This window comes from Ammodytes marinus, assembly GCF_949987685.1.
Source record: "Ammodytes marinus genome assembly, chromosome: 4".
In the NCBI taxonomy this organism is placed as follows: domain Eukaryota; kingdom Metazoa; phylum Chordata; class Actinopteri; order Uranoscopiformes; family Ammodytidae; genus Ammodytes; species Ammodytes marinus.
In genome coordinates, this window is record NC_137233.1 from 11,022,920 (window position 1) to 11,040,311 (window position 17,392).

Consider the following 17,392-nt stretch of genomic DNA (forward strand, 5'->3'; position numbering starts at 1 on the left):
GTTAAGGGAGGGGGAAGGGAAGAACAAAGGAATCAGAGCTGATGGGGGAAAAACATGGTATGTTGGAGGAGAATGGTACCTGGTTTCAAAAAGCCGCAGATCTTTGTTTCTCATGCATTCTCTTGAATTTCGCATATTCTGCTGAGACACGGCAAAGCATCTTGTTAATGAAGGCAAACCGATGGAAGGAGGAGGGAGGATGGGAGGGAAGTCGGAGGCGAGGGAGAGGCAGCTGAAAGCAGGGGGAGGAGGGAGCATTGTTGCGTGTGCCGCCGGTGTCATTCCGCTGCTGCGCGGTTCAGTGGCAGGAGGGTGCGCGGAGAGGAGGAGTGTGGAAAAAACGGAGGAGAGGCCGACGGGAGGAAAGGAGAGAAAGGGAGTGCCTGGGCAGCACTGCAACAGCTGCAGCCGCAGCAGTCCGTCAGGACGAAAGAGGGAGAGAAGGAGACTGAGAGGAAAAAAAGAGATGGCTGCAGGATTGCCTTAGAGGAAGCATTTTTGTATTTATGTTTTTTCACAAGGATAAGGGTTTGATAAGGAAATCTGTTTTCTCCCTGGCTGATGTTTTCCTATATGGTGTCATGCAGGAGGCATGTTTGGGAATAGTGTGAAAGGCAGGGAAGGAGATTTGAAGATGGAAAGGACGGATAGCACAAAGGCATACGGCCAAGCAGATGGCAAAGGAGTTGGTATGGCAGCTAAGAGGGCCAAGTCTGGGGTGCCCCAGAGCACACAGCGGGGTGAACTGAAGGTTTACCGGGCAGGTAGCTCTGATGGCAGGATACCAGTGCCCTCCAATCTCCGCAAGCAGAGGTCTATGACAAACCTGGCTGTGCTCACCGATGCTGAGAAGAAGTTGCACCTTTACGAGCCCAAGTGGTGCGATGACATGGCCAAGCCTGGAGCAGGGCAGCCCAAGGCGGGCAGACCAAAGGCAGCAGGAGGTGGCAGCAGTGCTGGAGGGGGTGCCCCTCTCTCACGAAACCTTTCTAAATCCGAACACTCACTGTTCCAGGGCAAACCCAAGCCCTTCAGCCCTCTGGCTGCTCCCTCTGCTCTGAACAAGCAGAGCCGCATACCTCGTGCTCCTTACGCTGAGGTGAAGCCCCTCAGCAAGGCACCTGAGGATGGCAAGTCTGATGATGAGATCCTCTCCAGCAAGGCCAAGGCCAACGCTAAGAGGCAGGGAGCAGGAGCTGGAGGGGAGTCTGCTTCCAAAGGCCAGGGGGAGGAAGGGGGAGACAAGGGCTTCCTGAAGGTGGACCCAGAACTGGTGGTTACAGTACTGGGCGACCTGGAGCAGCTGCTCTTCAGTCAGATATTAGGTGAGTACAGCAGAACACCATACTTCTACCCACCCCAGGGCCATGCATTACAGTATGTGTTGTCGCCATGTGCTACAAACCAAACGTCCTGCTTGTACGTTTCCTCAGTGCTTCTCGGCATCACGCCCCCTTTGATACAGCCACCGCACGGCACCTGCTTGCTGCTGCAGACCCACATTCTCCTTGAATGGATTTTATGCAGCTCACCAGCTAAAGGGGAGGGGGGGGGGGGTGAAAACGTCCTTGTTGTGCTTGCAAAGCTTGCTCCACTTTTTATTATTTCATTGAATGCTGCATCGGTTTGGCATTTCCACATAAAGCTCTATTGTTCTTGTTCCTCCAGCATGTCTCTCAGGTGTCTGAGGCGTTATGCTATTGATTATGTGAAAAATGCTTGCTTCCTATCACAGCATTGCTGGCTTACTGCATGAAAAAAGCCTGCGGGGTTGGGGATTATTACCAACAAACCTTGTATAAAGCTCTCCTTTGCTGCAACGTGCCGATGTATTCGAGGGGTTCACTCCTCCATGTACGCTCCCATAAAGAGAGACGGGAAAGAAGGCATGCCATATTGAATTCATGGTGGGCACACAGACACATATTTAGCCTCCTCCCAGCTCCATTCATCTGTATAGCACTGACAGATGGCTTACACCCCGAGTACAACAACGCTGCAAATGGCTGAGAAAATGGCTTTCTCTCGGGGGGTATAGGTCAGGTGTATAAATTGATGACTAACAAGGGCATTGGTCATATGATTGTGATTGTAATTCACTTCTTTATGTATCAAAGCATACTCCTTGTTTTATTTGCAGGTGTAGTATATTTATAATAATGACAATTTGATTTAGTCACAGGGGAAGATATCACTGTCTTATACATACATTTTTACCAGAAATTGCACATTTCTCACTCATTGACACTTGGCATTAACTCATACTCCTAAAATCCCATCATTGACCAGTCTAGTTCATGCATATCATCAAAAAGCATTTCATGCACTATTTAATTATCACATAGCCTACTGTAGTTATTCCATTGCTCCAATATCATCAGGAGAGCTTGTTCTCGGTTGTTTCTTAATGAACACATCTGTGGTGATTGAATCTCTTATCCACGCCTCATTACGCCACTTGGACGTCTTTCACTCATGTTAGTCACACTTAAAGTCAATACGATATGGAAACGTTAAAGAAGTTGTCATGGATGCATGAGAGTATGGCCTCTTTGTTTGTTTTTGTTTGTCCGTGTTTGAGTGTGTCGCCACAACCAAAATGTATAAAACCTCTGCAGATTTCGGCTCCACCCATGTCCGGTTTATTAACCTAATTGCATAACATTTGCAGTACAATGCCTCGGGCTGGGGCATCTATTCTCCCAAATGTAATCTATTGACCCCTATGACATTTCTAAATCAATTAAAAGCCATTATTTCTCAAAAGGGGAGTATGCTATCTTAATTAATTATTTATAATCATTAAAGATGATAATCCCAGGCTTGCCTTTGACACAAGTCAAGTGCTTTTTGGCCATGAAAGGAAAAACAGACCCTAAAATGGAAGTTGTTGATGAAAAGAAAGTTGACTTAAATAAAAAAGAATATATATACAGTATATATATATTTTTTTGTTGTTGTAATGACTAATACTAATGTTTTGCATTCACGGCACTGCTATATGAACACTCTTAATTGTGTGTTAGACTGGACCTCCCCCTCCATGTCCTACAGTTCATGTACTGTGTGGACATGCTTGTTGCTGTAAATAGGTCTTTTTAATCATAGTCTGCAGTATATTCAAGGCCTACTTAATGCTATGCTGTGCTCTGCTTCTGCAGCATATCTCTTTATAAGCTCAGTGAAAGGATGCTTTTATTTCTGACCACAGAGTCTTTTTGTCCATTCCACCAATATCAAGAAAGGTTTATTGGCTCATTTATTTAACTTGCCATGTACGTTTGTGCATCGTGGCTGTCATACAATACTGGAACATCGAATACTTCCCCAACAAAAGACCAGGCTTCAAAGGTGCATCTTTCAAAATACTTCTGCCATGTGCATGTCTACTGTGTTATACATGAAAATAGACTAAATTCAAATCAGTTGCTTCAATTATTTTTTTTCAAATTGATGACTGTAAAATGACAGTTACGAAGCGGAGGATTACGACAGCAGTACAACCTCTCCTAGACAACTAGGGGATGAGCCAACCTACATTCATTGTAATTATATGTGATCTGTCATGCAAGATCTCGAGCGTAGCAATGTCCTAAAGCCATGCAGAATCACATTCAGCAATAGGGAAGCAATGGTCAAAGATGGAATGATTGCCAGCTATCAAGGGTCGCAAGGGTCTCTAAAAGGTTGTCTCTTAAAGGTACAGTACAGATAAAGGTCTCCGTTTTTATACGTGGACACTTGTTTCTCTCTCTGCGTCTCAAAACTTGTTAAACATGTAAACAAGATGACTTTCTTGCTTCATTAAATGGGAGTGAGTTTGTTTCTGATATTAATTTTTGGATGTGAACAGTTTTCTGATCACAGAGCTATTGGCAAAAGCTTCAACATAACTGGGTGTTTCCGCTTACAGTGAACACCAACGCATTGATTCAAAAACAGATGATTCAAACTATTGAGTGCTAGCCATTCACTGAGTAATCCATGTGGCACTCAAAGGAGGTATCGCCTACTTCTAACTCTTTCTGACATCACTGAGTGTGTTTCTTTTTATTAAAGCACTCAAATTATTTTTCCATCGGTTTTCACTCACTGCATCACATTGTGAAGAGCCATTTGAGGCAGAAGTATGCAAACTCTTCTGGTTTTATACAATGAAGAAACCTCTCTTTTTTCTGTCAAGTGCCTCCGATGTCCTGTGATATCTGATCCTATCAGCAGTTAGGAAATGACCTGTAGAGGCTGATACAGGCTGACACTGCCTTGTTTATTTATGTACAGGTTAATGGACAATATTACATTTTTTATGATAATCAGAGTAAGCCAGAGTACAGTCAGTCACTGGATACAGCGAACACTGAACACAGTACATTATGCATACTATATATACTCAAAGCAGATGTGATGCAAATATGTACAGTGGCTTGCAAAAGTATTTATACCCCTTAAAATGTTCCACATTTTGTCACGTTACAACCACATACGTACATTTATTCTATTGGGATTTTATGTGATACACCAACACAAAGTGGTGCATCATTGTGAAGTGGAATGAAAATGAAACATGGTTTTATTTTATTTTTTATAAATAGAAAACTGAAAAGTGTGTCGTGCAAAAGTATTCAGCCCCCCTGAGTCAATGCTTTGTAGAACCACCTATCGCTGCCATTACAGCTGCAAATTTATTGGAGTATTTCTCTACCAGCTTTGCACATCTACAGACTAATATATGTTGTCCATTCTACTTTGCAAAATAGCTCAAGGTTCAGATTCAGCATCAGATTGGATGGAGAGCATCTGTCAACCGCAATTTTCAAGTCTTTCTCAATATTCTCAATTGTTTTTAGGTCTGGACTTTGCTTGGGCCATTCTAACACATGACTATGCTTTGATTTAAACCATTTCATAGTAGATCTGGTTATATGTTTAGTGTAGTTTTTCTTCTGGAAGGTGAACCTCTGCCCCAGTCTCAAATCTTTTGCAGACTCTAACAGGTTTTCTGCCCTGTATTTGGCTCCATATATCTTCCCATCAACTCTAACCAGCTTCCCTGTACATGATGCTGCCACCACCATGTTTGACGGTGGTGATGGTGTGTATAGGGTGGTTTGTAGTGTTAGTTTCCGCCACACATTGCATTTTGCATTCAGGCCAAACATTTCACGTTTGGTCTCATCTGACTATGCATGGCTTTTGGCATGTACAGGGAAGCTGGTTAGAGTTGATGGGAAGATGGATGGAGCCAAATACAGGGAAGAAAGTTAGAGTCTGCAAAAGACTTGAGACTGGGTGCCACTGTATGTTCTTTGTCCAGGTTTCTGACATTGAAAATATTCCCAAAAATTCATCACATAGTTCATCTCAAGTAAATGTCCAGCGTCAAATATGTTTAGTTTACAAGAAAATATTTTGCCACTTTCGTACAGTGTTCTCTTTACTAACCTAATAAGGAAATGTTTTTAATTAACAAATATGGCAAGTTGCAAAAATGTTGATACTGAATGTATCAATAAGACAGACTTATTTCCATCAATGTAATATTTATACTCAATATCTTTCTTTCCAGTGTGCTGCTAGTCAATATTAAACATACATAATACACACCTACACTGGTGTAGCCTATACTGAGACTGCTATCAATGTATTTTTTTTTCCACTGAACCCATCAATGTATTGTATTTGGGCTCTGTGAAAACCAGCTAATGTATCAGAAGTTCAATAATAAACAGACATTTAAATATTGTATCACCAGTGCTGGTTTGCAAAAAGGATGTTAGCAAATTTGTTTTGATTGTCTGAGCTGTATTTAAATTTTTTGTTTGTGAGATATTGATGCTTACAATTCCCACCCTCTGTACACCCTGCTGAATTTTTTCAACACCCCCTTTTGAGAGCAGAACATTATTAGATTTGTGCTCCCCTGACATCCTCGCCTCTCTTCCAGCTATTCCAGTTACTGCATTGAATGTTAATTTCTTTCTCCCTGATGGTTTTTGTCTCCATGCTGCAGTGGAACACCCCATTGTAGTCGTGTATTATTTTTGAGACATTGTGGTTTTCTCTGTCATTACAGCTAACACAACAACAATCCTAATTGTACTGTGATATTGATTGGACATGGTCAGGACCCACTGACGGCACATTGCACGCTGCAGCTTTGTCCACACATGCTGACCTACATCGTCCTGGCTGCACTACTAGTCTTACAGCTTCAAGTGAATGACTCTGGGACAATGCTCAACAAAACAAAAAAGACAAAAGCTTTGGAAAAGAACAAATTAAGCGCCTTGAAAATTATCATGGTGTGGCATTAAATGTCAGAATACATCCCCCTAGTGGGCAGTCCAAGCTAGAGGCAGCCTTTCAGGATTTCATTTTCAGTACTATGGACCATGTCAGTGGAGAAGGGGGGTAGAGTGGAGGTTACCATGGTGAGGCTGCACATGAAGTGAAATTTGTCCCCCTAATGATCTTAACATAGGTTGGCCGTGTGTGCTAACAAGGAAGACAGCTGTCACATCAGTCCAATCACAAATAATGCATATGAAAAAAAAAACACATGCATGTGGAGGCAACAATTTTGCGTGCTTAAATGAATTCTCTTAAAACAGAAACACAGACCACAATCAAACAGCTGCTTGTCTCTGAGTTTAACTTTGACACTCTAAATGTTTTATAACATATTGTTCTGCATGACTGACCCACAGACCCTGAGTCCCAGAGGAAGCGGACCGTGCAGAATGTCCTTGACCTCCGCCAGAATTTGGAGGATACCATGTCCAGTCTGCGGGGCTCCCAGCTCAGCCATAGGTCGGTGCAATATATATGCATTTAAGAGTTGTGGTATGCTTCATATTTGTGTCTCGTTCACCACTGGGTTATATCACACATACAAACAGTGTATGTTTTTTTCCGTCAAATCTTTTGCTCGTGATTCGACTTAAACTGAAAAAGTTAAAACAAACTACCGATATAATGTTGGATCGATGCAAAACACAATCATGTATAAACAGTTGTGTTGTGGCCGCTTGGAGAATTGCCACCTGGTTCCCATCTGGTTCCCATCTTTTTTAAATAATCCGTCTCTGATTCTGTTTCATGGTCATGACTTCATTCTAGGAATCTCACTGTGTTTGGATCTCATAGGCAAAAGGCCCAGGCATAAATTTGTTGCATTGACCACAACACAACAAGACTCTGGTGGAGGATAGTTCTTTATTTAATTTCGACTTTAAGGTTTGGTTGTAATATCATGTGTAACACTGAGCAGGATACTTTTATCCCCTTTTAAATCTGCAATTTGAATGGATGTTGCATAGTCCCATTACCGTGGAAAAATATGTATTCAGTTCTGCAGCTGTATAAAGCTTTTTACAGTTATCTTTTGACTAACCAGTATGATTGGTTAGTTCAGACTCACCCTATATGAGTCTGAGCCGTTTTTATTATTATAAGCTACCTGGCCAGCATCAATTGGATATCATAGTTGCTGATTAAGAGGTGAACCAAGTATAGCTAGCCAAAGTTTTTTTCATAAACCACAGTTTAAAGCTTGTAAAACACTAGAACCTCATCAAAATGTATTGGGTGACCAGATGACTTCAAATACATACTAATGTTGCTCTATGTCTGCTGGATGTGTAACAGTTGCTTGCTAACACAAACAACCTCATGAGCTAGTGAAATGTTAGTGGTTGTGTATATGTCAGTCTGTTCTGTTCTAATTGTATTTACCTTGTAGCATAGAAACGGGTTAGGAACAGCTTTAAAGTCTTCTGTTTGAATGTAAATGCCGTTCAAACAAAAGGCGTTTTTCTGCAAATCGGTCGACCAATACAGAAAGCCAAAGACTTGTTGGAGGACACCATTATACACATTAATATTGAAGGGATCCTTAAAGAAAAGCTTTAAAAGAAATAGTCTCAAATATCCAGTTGCGGTGCCTTTTGATTGTTTCATAGAAAATTACATGATCATATGGACATCCCAACTCTAAGCCATTAAATGTCAATGACTGACCACACAAACAATCTTAAAATTAATCTTTCATTTAAAAAGAACCACGCTAGTCATCTCATTCAATTCCACTTGCTCTTCACCCATTATCGTATCTGTGAAAACGTGCAACTGTATACTTCCCTTTGGCCAGACCTTCTTGTATTTCTCTGCAAAATATAGCTGTTATCTTGATAAATACTATTATTATTATATCATTCAGATCTCGTTTTAAACAAGCTACTATATCACTCATTGAAAAAAGTTAAAATTCTCCCTCTTTGTCAATTTCAGTACACAAGTGGCACTTTGCCTCCATACAGATGAATTATCCATCAACAATGGATAAAAATACTCCCACGGTCATGGCCATTGCAATATTTATTTGGGTGAGTTGGTGCACAGAGTTATGTAATCGGCAGACACAAAATACGCTCACAGCCATTTGGAGGGACATTTCTGTGACCCACTTACAGGAGTGAATGGGAAAACTTTGATGAGCTCTATACAGAATTATGGAAATAGGTTTTACAACAGCATCTTTTGGGTGTGGTCGTGCAACGAAAAGTCAATTTATTAGTAAGACAAGCAGACAGACGGAGAACGCTACTCTATAATAACACAGATATACCAGGTCGTCCTCATCTTCGTCCTTGATGGAAAAAAAGACACAAATGCTCTATCTGGGTCAATGGTGACTCAATGCCATCGTTTCTTTGAAGGACTTCTTACAGAAATTCTTTGCTGGGTGCTCTGGTCTTTTTCCTTTGCACTGTTGTCAAGACTGTGTCAGCATAATGCCTTAAGTATTTAAAATGTAACACACGCTCCCCCCCCCCCCCTGACGTGTCCCTCTAGCTGTCTGGACAGCAGTAACGTGGGCTATGACAGTGACGAGACCAACCCTCGCAGCATCTCCAGTCTTTCCAACCGCTCATCCCCTCTCTCCTGGCGCCACGGCCAGTCCAGCCCTCGCCTTCAAGCCGGCGATGCCCCATCCTCCACGGGCGGAGGCTACCAGGGGAGTAAGAGCGCTGCCCAGTATACGGCCCACACAATGCCTGCTCGCTGCTCCAGCCGCCTCAACAGCACCGCTCGCATTGAGCTCATCGAAGGGCTGGATGACGGCGACCTCAAATCCGGTTACCTGAGCGACAGTGACCTCCTAGGAAAAGGCCTGCCGGATGATGATGACGACAACCTGGCCAATGGGTAAGAGACTCAGTGCCTGAAGGGATAAGGGGCTTGAAACCCCATGTTACCATGACAACCCATGAACCAATCAGTGGCTTGTGTGTTGGTCTGTCTTGTCGTGCTTTTGAAAAAGGTCAGTTAGGAGTTGCTGTCGAGTTACATTTTACTCACAGTTATCACTGAACCCCTGCTGTAACTGCTGGACCTTTCAGAATATGTCATTTTTATACATTTCAACACATACATACGTGGGGCCAACAACTTTCTTGGAAGAATATTTTCATGGCTGCGTCATGGATTTGTGGTTTGTGTTGGTATCTGAGTTGCACTTGGCCAGCAGATCAAAGATCTAGGCTAACATCAGCAGTCTCTGCAGATCTTTTTTTTAAAAAGGATTTCTCCGATTGCCCAACACATTCCCAGAAGCTGCTGACTCTGAGGGAATGCTTTCAAAGCTTTTCAGAAGCGGAGGAGCGGATTTAAGAACTCATCAGGTGTTCTCTTGTTTTCTCAATAAATGCTCCCTGGCCTCTGAAGAAAACGTGACAATTATTTGTCTTTATATTCCCCTGCTTCACCTTTACACTCTTTTTCACCCTCTCCTTCTTTACCTTCGCCTACTCTCACATACTTCCTGTGTCTTGGTCTTATTCCTCTCTCCCAAGTTGACAGCTGACAGTGAGAGTCAGAGAGACGCAGGAAAAGAATCCAGGACAGTTCTCTGTGGTTTATCATCATTCCCCCTGCAGTGGGATTTAAGCTTAGCCTCTGGAGCACTCACTAGGCCCTGCTTGCCAGGTCACGTTTTTACTACGGAGTGCAGTAAGGGGAAGAAAAGAGATGAGGCACATTTGAAATGATTTCAAATTAGACCAACCAAGAAAAGGGTTTGCAATGGAGGTGGGCCAATGTAAATTCTGTAATTTTTTTTCAGATGAGGTTGGTCAGAACATCACTAGAAATTGTGTAGTAAGAGAACGTTCAAATAAAGAAGCATTGCGTTAAACAAAAATATAAAACGAGCTCCATTTGTAAAGGTTACACATTTTTTTTAGGAGGGAAGGTGAAAAAGATCAGAAGGTAGAACCCTGATGAGGGTAGGATTAAACTGGGATTATTTCATATTCCTCACAGTAATATCCATGCACTCCAAATCCATTTAAATCTGCTCTGTATTTTGTCCTTTCTCCAGCCGCTCCATTGTGATGGTTCAAATGTGTGTCAGAGGTTAGCGTGGGGGCCCGCCTCTGCTTTTGCAGCACAACAGGCGCCATCGTCATTTCATGTAACAATTTTAAAATGCCATATCATAGTCAGCCTCAGGTCACCAAAGTCCGCTATCCCTGAACATGTCCAGGTGTGTGTGAAACATCCTGCAGGGTAGAACCGGTCCCCACACTAGATTATTATCAAGAGTAGTTTTGTTGTGTTTGAATACATATACTGTAAATTATATGTATTATCCAATGTGTTATCTCAAGTATAATGATAGGTCATTCTGGCTGCCAAAATGCACCAATATATAGAAATTCTGAATGCTATTTTCTCACTGACCTTGAGGTTGCACACTTATAATGGTGGTTACAACAATGTGGAAAACCCCTCTGAATTGTACACTTTGCTGGTCTGGGTTTGTATTGCTTCTATCTCTCGAAAGAATGCTAGAATACCGTTCAGAATTAACCCTGCCTCATAAACATACCAGCAACCCCTTGGTGTACATAACCAAGCTAATCCAGTTTTTGAGGCAGGCGCAACAGCACATGCTCCAATTTTTTTTCTGCCCGTATCCTCTTACAAATTCTGTGACACATTTGCATTTCTACTGTACATCCCTTGTTACAGACTCACAGTTCAGCTCAAGAAGCTACGAGCACTTTAAAATAGATCAGGCTCCTCCGTGCTGCGTAACCATGGAAACCAGTTGATGATCGACTGCATGGAGAGGTGCAAAATTCTGCTCCCTTTCACTAAAGCCCCAGTTCTACGTTTTCATACATTACATTGATCTAAAATGAGCCCTCACATAATAAAGTATATCTGAATGGTTGCGTGAATAAATGCTATGGCTATCAACCAATTGCTTATCAATTGTAATGTTGTACTGTTCAATAGAAAATGCTAAAAAAGACAATTATCTATTGGTAAAATAACAAGACACAATGCATGTTAGTTGGCACAGAATGGAGCGACAACACATCACTCAATGTCTAATGGATATTGATTAACCCACATCAGACAGTAGGCTACTGGCTGTCTAAGGCTAAATGTGTACATACTGACTGATATACTTCCCAAAGCTCTTTCTTTCCAACAGAGATGAATAGTCCCTTCTCTACAACTACACACAATGATAATCAAAAACAAGTCATCATGAAGTCTGTTTTATTAATAATTTACATGTTTCTGTGAAACTGGCACCATTAATCTGTCATCACTCATCATTGCAAGTATTACTGTCTTTCGTCCCACAATTTATACTATAGTTTAATATATGTATTATAAATATATGTATTATAAATGTATAATACAGGATTATATATATATATATATATATATATATATATATATATATATGTATATATATATATATATATATATATATATATATATGTGTATATATATATATATATATATATGTGTATATATATGTGTATATATATATATATATATATATATATATATATATATATATATATGTGTATATATATATATATATATATATATATGTGTATATATATGTGTATATATATATATATATATATATATATATATATATATATGTGTATATATATATATATATATATATATATATATGTGTATATATATGTGTATATATATATATATATATATATATATATATATATATATATATATATATATATATGTGTATATATATATATATATATATATGTGTATATATATGTGTATATATATATATATATATATATATATATATATATATATATATATATATATATATATGTATATATATGTGTATATGTATATATTATCCTGTATTATAAATTGTGGAACAACAAAGTTATACTAAAAAATGGATAATTCAAATTTAATTATTGTATAATACAATAATTAAATCACAAGAGGAAAGCATAACTCAGAAGCAATCTAAAAGACACCTAGTCCTGACATACAGTACAAGTCGTTATTTTTAACATATAACTAATTGTTTTTGATTTATACAAGAGAAGGAACAACATGAATCAATTTTCGACAAACAAACCATAACATGGGCTGGTGACAACACCCACAATATCACAGGCTCAATAACTTGTAGACAAATAGTAACCAATTTTTACATTCAGCAGACACGACAACACACTAAACATTTCTTGTATATATGATTATACTTGTCCACCTGATTGATATACCTTAAGATAAAATGCAATCCAGTACAATACAAGTTAAAGGTCACATATTATGCTAAATGCACTTTTTAAATGTGTTCTAACATATCCATGGGTCCACGGTGTGCCTAGAGACTGCCAAAATATTTAAAAAAAGAACAATCTCTCCTGTTCTCACTCTCCCCCTTTCTGAAACCCCCACCCCTCCCCCCCAATATACTCCAGTCAGAATTTTCCCCTTTTCTGACCTCACAAACTGGAAAGCCAGAAGCTTCCACTGTGCAGCCCACACCCCTATTTCTTATTGGTCCACGGCCCTGACAGACAGAGGGCGAGGCGTATCTGGCTTCGCTTCCGGACAGGGGGCGGGGGCAGCTCAAAGATTGTATATTTACGAGGGGAGCTGCAGCTCTTTTTAAAAAATAGGCCATTGTGAGATTAGCTGAACATCAGCATAGTACAATAAATTATCTGAAAGTTTTTTTCAGCAAACAATTAAAGAAAAACGTATTAGGGACCACTAAGACCATATAATATGGTGTATAATAGAACCGAAAAGTGTATAATATGGGAGCTTTAAGTCTCAAACAAGTTAAGTCCCTGCCAATCTGGCGCTCTGACCATAACACCAAAAAGTTTCACAGAGCAAGTATTTATTATTGCAAGACAAATTGCATTTTAAACAGTGGTTACTGTTATGCAGTATATGTCCTCAAGCTTGTCTGTAAAATACAGAGAATGTTGTAATATTAAAATTATAGGCAATTTCCCATTTCTCCCTCAGCAGACAGTGTGTCTGCTTGAAATGTTGGCTATATTTACTTTTGCTAAATGTTATGAAACTGAATACCACTTCTTCTTTGAGTGAGTGACTTTGTTCATGTCTAAGGAGTGTTGAGATGGCTTCTTACTTTAGCCATGACCATGTCTGACCACGTCCAGAAACATAACTGTTTCCTGTGGTGATATTATTCACACATATTGGCAAAATGTAGCCATCACTCATATGATGTCATCCAATTGCAAGCCATACTTAAAAACGCTGGTTTACGAGTAGAGCAGTTATCACATTATATTGCTGTTGTATGGTTGGTTTTTCCATTTCTGGTCTATAAATTATGACTGGTATTTAGCGTTCGGTGTCATTTAACTGGTGTCCAGTCAATAACGGTTGATGTTTTACAGGCGCTCAGCTGTAGCGCATGTAAGCACAGGTTAGCTTAGCTCATGTCTAATACAGATGTTCAGCAGGAAAATTACTTTTTTTTCCCCCCATAATGCAATTTATTTGGTGGAATAAATGCTAATGTTTGTAACAGAACATGTGAATTTCACTGGAGGCCCATGATTATTATATCTGGCAGATGTATGCATTATCTTGACTGATAAACAGTTTAAAAATAAACTTAATTGGAAGTACGGCTCCAAACTCTTTGGTTGAGTGAGGAGAGATGCAGCAAGAAGGCACTTAGCAGCAGTAAAGAGCTATTGATGGATGCAGTGTCTCCTAGGCAGCTGAAATCCCATCTCACTTTTGGACTAACTTTGTTTCCCCACACCTCTTAAAACCTGAAACATTAGAATCTGGCTGAACAAAAATAAACATATGTCAGATTTCCATAAACCTTAAATGGTTAGGAATTAGGTTTGGCTAATGATTTTTTTTAAATTCGCTCTATACATCTCGAGATTTCTAAAAACTGCTAGAGCAGATTATTTCATTCCTTTTGGCATAGCTTCAGTGAAGATCTTGGTGTGTGCAGTAGCAAAGCTTAGACATAGTCTACTGTTGTTGTTACTCCTTAACAGTAAGTCGTGGACTTGCAATATATTATTTTTTACCTCTTTAGGGCAGCACAACAAGCTGTAAACACTTCAACATCAACATACTGTATTATCACCTCAGTTGATATAGTGAACATGTTAGCAAAGAGTTTTACACATCCAGTAGACACAACATTAGCTGACACCATTAGCATTCATTTGGATGATTCGCAGACAGCTTCTCTTTCAGCGACCTAGTTCACATTACACATAGTAATTTGATCTATTGTTAATTGAACACATATTGATTAGAGCAGCTAGTGTCAAAACATACAGTATGTAAATGTTGTATTTAACCTACCATATTTCCTGTTTTTGATATATTATGGTTAAGATTTGATCCTACAAACTAATTAAATTTGTTTTATTTTATTACATTAAATGTTTTATTTATCTGGTGGATGTATTCAATTTCATTTTGGCACCATATGATGTTCATATAGCCTCACACGTGACACAGAACAAGTCACAGTTCATCACTGATGCATATAGATAGATAGATTACATATTGTGGAACAAAACATAATGCAGGTGAAACACAATTGTTGACATCTGTGGATACAAAGCGTGCCACTCTGTGTTTCTATGCAGTAGCATACAGAGCAATGCAGAGCAGAGAAAGGAGGCTGGTTCAGTGGCATCACACCTCCTGATCATGCGGCAACATGGCTCGGGATGTGCTGCCATGGCAACCGTTTTTCACTGACCCACTGATGTGTCAGTGTAATAGCTGCTGAACGGATGTGGAGAGTGTGCGTGTGCATCGACTGCTGGTTTCTGTGTGAGATGGAAAGAGGGAAAGAAGTAGAGAGAAATAGATAGAAACAGAGAGGAAATGCAGTCGAGCAACAAAGAAGGACCTACAGGCAGCGGGCAGACAGACTGGTGTGAGGACATTATGCTAATGACTTAATTAGATTGTTTTTAATAGGCATGTGGGGGAAAGCTGTCAGCCTATGGTTTATAGTTCCATTAGGTTCCTGGTATTGCCATGATACACAAATCACAAACACATACACAGCGCTGTTTGTTGAAATTATTTCATTCACGTAATTTTCCAGAAATCTTGAATGAAAAAAGTATATGATTTACCCAAAAAGAACACACTTATTTAGTCCTTTCCCTCCTTCCTAACTTCTTCGTCTCTAATATAGAAATCATCTAATTGCATGTTCCAGATTTAAATGACATATTCTTACCCCTCACAAGTATCGAATGGATTTTGTTGCCATCATCACCAACATTACTGTATATCGTTGATAAGCCCCTTGGCTTAGTTTGCTCCTCCAGCAATGTCATTTCCATGGTAACCACGGTGAAGCTTTGCCCATGCTAGAGAATGGATATGCTCAAAGCTTAGCATGTAAAGTAAGAAAGTGAGTGTTGATAGTTTTCTAAATATTGGAATACTTTACAACCTCACTCATGGAAACTATGTGTATCTACACATTCTGTAATGCACAAAGGGTTTGCTTCATTCATCTGATCCTGGATCTGTGCCCCCGGCAGTCTGCATTCAATTTCCCTTTCCTGCCTGGGTTTGGATCTCACTACAGTCACTGAGCGCTTTCCTGACTATTGAAGCATCACATGTTTTCTGAAAATCTTATCTGCACAATAATTGAGTTAGGATTACAATTAAGTAAGGCCACCACTTGAGGTCAGTCCTTTAGGACTCTGTAAGGATGGTGTTTGTTTTCTTGTCTTGTTTTCTTTATTTTATTGGCTTGTAATACATCTGTAATAAATCACCCTCTCCAATGTAACGTAAGCCACTGGGCCAAAATACTATTTGCTTATAGAATAGCTTAAGGAAGAGTAACAATATAAAAGCACCCCCTCCCTCTGACCCCTGCTATGTGTCACTGTTAACCAGACATAAAGTACACAAAGGATCCCACAGTCAGCAGAAACACATCTGGGGTCAATATGGAGCTCTCATTCCCCAACACCGGACAGTAAAATTCCGGATCCAGAAAGAAACCCCCCCCCTCCACCTCCACCCAACACCTTCACCAGCATCCTCACCAGCCATGTGTATAATGGACTGTTACAGTAGCACCCCAGGGAGCATGAATCATCCCTGTGTCATGTCTGCGTGTGGTCTTCTGGTCTCCTGTACAGTGTGAATTCCATCAGTGCAAAATACTCAGTCCCAGGTGGAAAGTATGATACTGTTTTGAATTACAGTGTTACACTTAAAAAAAAAGATCATGTGGTACTGGTTAATCAATCGTTCCCTATTCATCACTGTTTGTTTGAAGTCGGTACAAAAATGTCAGATTATCAGCTTTAAGTTTGGCTAATCAGGTCTGGTTGGTTCAGATAAATTCACAATATATCGTCAGATTTGGCTTCGGCTTCGACTGAATCTGCATTACACAAACAGCAAGCGGAGTCAGTCCAAGTTCAGTATTTAAGTTATACTGTGGAGTAGTATCAATCAAGTTGGTATGCATTTTGCTGGAGTGCAGCTGGGATAACAACAGAGCACAAGGACATCATCGTAAAACAACACAACTTCACAATAGAATTCCCCACACTATCAAGCTGTAAATGTGGCACCGCATGAGACTTTGGGTCCCAGGATGAAGTGTGCACCAGCTGTATTGTGGCTGCGTCTGTTTAGTGGAGGTTTCCTGTCTGAGGTTGAGGGACACTGTACATTCACTTTCCAGTCCAATAATCAGTCGAGGACGAGGAGTCCATTTTGTGGGGCTCTGCGGAGATGGGGCGGCCCTGCTACAGTCCCAGACGCAGCCACTGATGCATGTCAGACCCATTTACTATACTCATATTCCACTGCTGCTCGGTGATGAAGGCAGCCCAGTCCCATTTGCCTAGCTGTGGTCAAGCTCAATACAGATCAAAATTAGCCACTGGGCGGATCAGAGATGCGCAGGGGGAAAAAGCTCAGCTGGCTTTTTCATCTGTAGTTCTACTGAATGAATGATACTTAAACAGACATAAATCCCTGAGCACAATGGTTTCCTGTGATGCTGTCCTTCTTG

The 17,392-nt window shown here is 40.2% G+C and overlaps 1 protein-coding gene across 2 annotated transcripts in view; it reads left to right on the forward strand.

The window, feature by feature from the left end:
* The window catches only part of nav1b (neuron navigator 1b), a gene marked incomplete at its 5' end in the record, with an annotated part of 57,681 nt that overhangs the window by 5,691 nt on the left and 34,598 nt on the right, over positions 1–17,392 (forward strand). Inside the window, 3 exons of one of the 2 annotated variants that reach the window (XM_080026133.1) lie at positions 588–1,325; positions 6,708–6,810; positions 8,854–9,207. In XM_080026133.1, the coding sequence (XP_079882259.1) occupies positions 588–1,325; positions 6,708–6,810; positions 8,854–9,207 (1,195 nt within the window). Of the gene's footprint in view, positions 1–503; positions 1,326–6,707; positions 6,811–8,853; positions 9,208–17,392 lie in introns of those variants that run through there. The other variant, XM_080026134.1, reaches the window with a different exon arrangement.